A 3,517-nucleotide genomic window follows, 5' to 3' on the forward strand; every position below is an offset into this window, starting at 1 on the left:
AAACCCATGTAAACACCGGGCAAACATGCAGAAGTCCAAACAGGAAGCCTAAACCCTGGAGCTGTGAAGGAGCAGTTCTACCCACTGCACCAGCATGCTCCTCATATAGAACTGTTGTTGTATTAAAAACTATGTACAGCAACTTTAAATATATTTTATGTAGAAATACAGGACTCCTCAGCGGATAACATCTCAACATGTATTTTAAACGGACTAATGTATTTTAAACATTGACACTGACCTGGTCTAATCCACAGATATCCATTGATCTCACAATCAGCCTTGTAGAATACATGCAGCCCTGCAGAGTTATGCAAGGTTTTGCCTTCTTGTATGGAGTAGATGCAAACACATTAGTCAGCTAGAACATCTGGTTTTTCCTTCCATGAAGAAATTCTTTTTAAATGATGATTTCATTCTCTTTAGTATCCCCTGAGAGGGGTTTTGCTCCATTTTTTTAAACAGTTGATTCTTTAACATTGCAAGTTTAACTGTCATCTCAATAGAGACACAACACATTACAGCAAACTTATGCAAAGAATTACACTCAATTCAACACTTCATGTGCCCTCTGGTGTCCTAGCAAAATGAGGTGGGAAATTATGTGTTATTTATTTATTTATTTATTTATTTATTTTTAAAATCTTATTTAAAAAGCATACAGAACAAAAACAATTAGCTTTTGAGTGGATATTTTGGGACACATACAATACACAATGTAAAATAATTTAGCTCAATTTAACAAAATTTGAGCTTATATGTATATCTAGTTATTAATTGAAGGCAAAAAAATAAACATAGCACCATTTCACTATTTAAAAATATGAACGGAACAAAATTAGGGGGGGGGAATCCTTTTGGTTTATCACATACAAATTATTAAGCATAATTTCATCATACAATCATTGTGAAATTGGATTTTAAGAATGTACTTCTGTTAGATATTAGATACAAGATATGGAGTAAAACACAAGGATAAAAATGATCTTTATACTGTCTTCTTTGTGGTCAGCTTCAAAATATGGACCTTCATCAACAAGGTTTCAACATTCATATGTACAAAAACTATGTAAAAGTGATATAAATAGTATCACAAGCCACAGACTCGTCCTTGTTGAGTCGACATTGAGTTGGATCTTCATGATTTGTCACTTTTGCATGATCATACATTTGGCATTGTTATACAGGCCAGTAAGAAAAGGCCATTGGGGTCTGTGGACTGAGTGTCATTCTCAATGATGACAGCGGGGATCTCTCCGCTGATCCTTCATTCCTTCTTCCTCAGAACGATGTAAATGAGGCCACTTATCAGAGTGAGAGGGAATGCCAACCAGGCTAGCACAAAGGCAAAGCCAAACGAATGGTCCCTATCCTGCGTTCCCGGGCTCATCACTGTGTAGATTATAGCTCCACTCATCACAAATAGGCCTGCAAGAGTAAGGTGAAAGAGAACAAGGGAAATGATGGGACACACCCATTCTATCTCAAACAATCCTTTTCTGTCACATCAATGGCATGCATCTGTAATCTGGTTGGAATACTTACTGGAGAGGATCTGAAAGGTAGCAGTGAAGAAGAATCGCCCTCCCTTGTTCACGGTGAAGAGTTGCCAAATGAATAAGATCAAAGACAACAGGCAGAAGATTGTGGCTAGGATCATCAGAGCCTGTACAGCCTGTAGCCAGTCTAAAATAACAAACCAGGAGACCAAAATTAGCCCCAGCATTCTGAAAATACTTAAAGGCATTTATTTTTGACAAACATCTTGCCTACCATAATTTTCGGCATCTTTGCAGTGATATCCTCCATTGGTTGTTGTGCAGTCATACCAGAGGTCATAACTCTTCATATTAATTTTCCCCCAGGCCTTGATTTAAGGAAAAAAAAAAAAGCATACCCAGGATATGCTAATCAGTTCAAACTGACGTACACACCACAATAGGGTATAGGGTGCAATAAACATTCATACTCACATTCACAGATGTAGAAACGAGCAGCAGAATCAGATCCAGAAGGTGCAAAATAACTGTTCCAACCAGGACGACCAACATGGTTGCGTTAATCTGTACCTGAGGCAAAAATAGAGGTAGCAGAATAGTTAATAAGATATTAGTATGTGGTTTAGGACGGAGTGCATTACAGAAGATAAACATCAACCCAACAGTTCCCACCATCTGGTGTTTTAAATGTCCATTCTCACATGCAGTTCATTATCAGGACAGCAGGAGGCGCTCTGTTCTAACTACTGCAAGATTATCTTGGCCCTAATGTGTACTTCAAATAAAAAATAAATAAATAAAAAATACTGCACGTCTGCGTGTAGTAACAAATAAGGGGAGGAAAAATAGCTGAAAAAAGATGTAAACACCTGAGTAAATTTCTAACTGAGCTTGGAAAAGATGCGGAAAGGCCAAAGTTTACAAAGTTTTTACAAGTTTAATTTAGAAAAAAAAATGTAAACAACTAGGTTAATTATTCACTGTTTTTTTAATGATATAAGAGCTTGACATGTAACAGATACCGTTTTTTAAAAAGCTGGTTGTTTTTTTTCTCCACACTTTTAAGTAGAGATTTGGAATTGGGGCGTGGGCTACACGCAGCCCATCAGTTCAAAACTAAACCTGCACTGCGCACATGCACAACACAAACGACAGTAAAAGTTGTTGATTTGCGAAAAAGATTCAAACAAACAAAAACCTCACATAGCCTACAATAACTATCCTACTGCGATAAAAAAAAAAAAAAAAAAAAAAAAGGGGTAAACAACACATTAATGATGTAGAAAGTTTCTTCCATGATGAAAAATAACGGTAAATCCCAACTCCTGTGATGCTGATAATCCTTCAACTACGCATGTGAATGTTTTGTCCAAACTGTAAACAAATAAATCAAATAAAAAAGAAAACTCCAACTTACGAGGTGAAGTGAAGAATCCTTGAAAAGAGTTAAAGAGTTAGAGAGAGAGAAAGAGAGAGAGAGAGGAAGCTGGAGAAAAACACCGAGCCACCTTTACTTTACTACACTACGAGATCCTAGTATAGATTCCCCTAAACCACTGCCTCTGGATTCCAGATGTGGATTTTCTTTTGCCGTTTTCTTTTTCTTTTTTTTTTTTTTTGTCAGGAACGTGAGAACACCGCCCTGTGAGCGCCTCTACGTCACCATACACGCCTCTGCATCTACACACACGTACTTGCTGCATGATTGGGGTTACTACAGTGTTTTGGTGCCTTACAGACGGCTCTCAGAACGAAACGAGAACTTATGGAGGTTTTTATTGAGCAGTGTGTTTACTATTTATTCGAGTGCACCTCGAATGCGCTCGTGCTTTGGTTGGTGCTCGCGCAGAAATTGAAAATGCGTTTAGACGCGCGCTCGCGCTTCTTGTGAGCTCGAGGTGTTCTAGCTTTCGTGAGTTTTTGCACAGTGAGTTATTTAACGGAATAGTGTGTGTGTGTGTGTGTGTGTGTGTGTGTGTGCCCCTCCCAGTGGCCCCGCGGTATGCCCAGAATGCCGG

General features: G+C 38.3%; 1 protein-coding gene across 1 annotated transcript; it reads right to left on the reverse strand.

The window, feature by feature from the left end:
• Positions 1-600: 600 nt before the first annotated feature.
• pmp22a (peripheral myelin protein 22a) lies at positions 601-3,115 on the reverse strand. Its single transcript, XM_017452619.3, has 5 exons — positions 2,917-3,115; positions 1,974-2,069; positions 1,774-1,867; positions 1,546-1,686; positions 601-1,428 (listed from the first exon to the last, which is right to left on the reverse strand). The coding sequence occupies exons 2-5, from the start codon at positions 2,049-2,051 to the stop codon at positions 1,268-1,270; spliced, it is 474 nt and encodes a 157-aa protein (XP_017308108.1). The 5' UTR covers positions 2,052-2,069; positions 2,917-3,115; the 3' UTR covers positions 601-1,267.
• Positions 3,116-3,517: the final 402 nt, after the last annotated feature.

The sequence above is a fragment of the Ictalurus punctatus genome, chromosome 2 (assembly GCF_001660625.3).
Source record: "Ictalurus punctatus breed USDA103 chromosome 2, Coco_2.0, whole genome shotgun sequence".
Classification (NCBI taxonomy): Eukaryota; Metazoa; Chordata; class Actinopteri; order Siluriformes; family Ictaluridae; genus Ictalurus; species Ictalurus punctatus.

What these genes read in the sequence shown, in the direction of transcription:
- pmp22a (XM_017452619.3), bottom strand. Translation starts at nt 2,051, where the DNA reads ATGTTGGTCGTCCTGGTTGGAACAGTTATTTTGCACCTTCTGGATCTG. An exon ending in TCGTTTCTACATCTGTGAAT is followed by an intron (nt 1,868 to 1,973) that starts GTGAGTATGAAT and finishes CCTTAAATCAAG; the next exon opens with GCCTGGGGGAAAATTAATAT. An exon ending in CAAAGATGCCGAAAATTATG is followed by an intron (nt 1,687 to 1,773) that starts GTAGGCAAGATG and finishes TTGTTATTTTAG; the next exon opens with ACTGGCTACAGGCTGTACAG.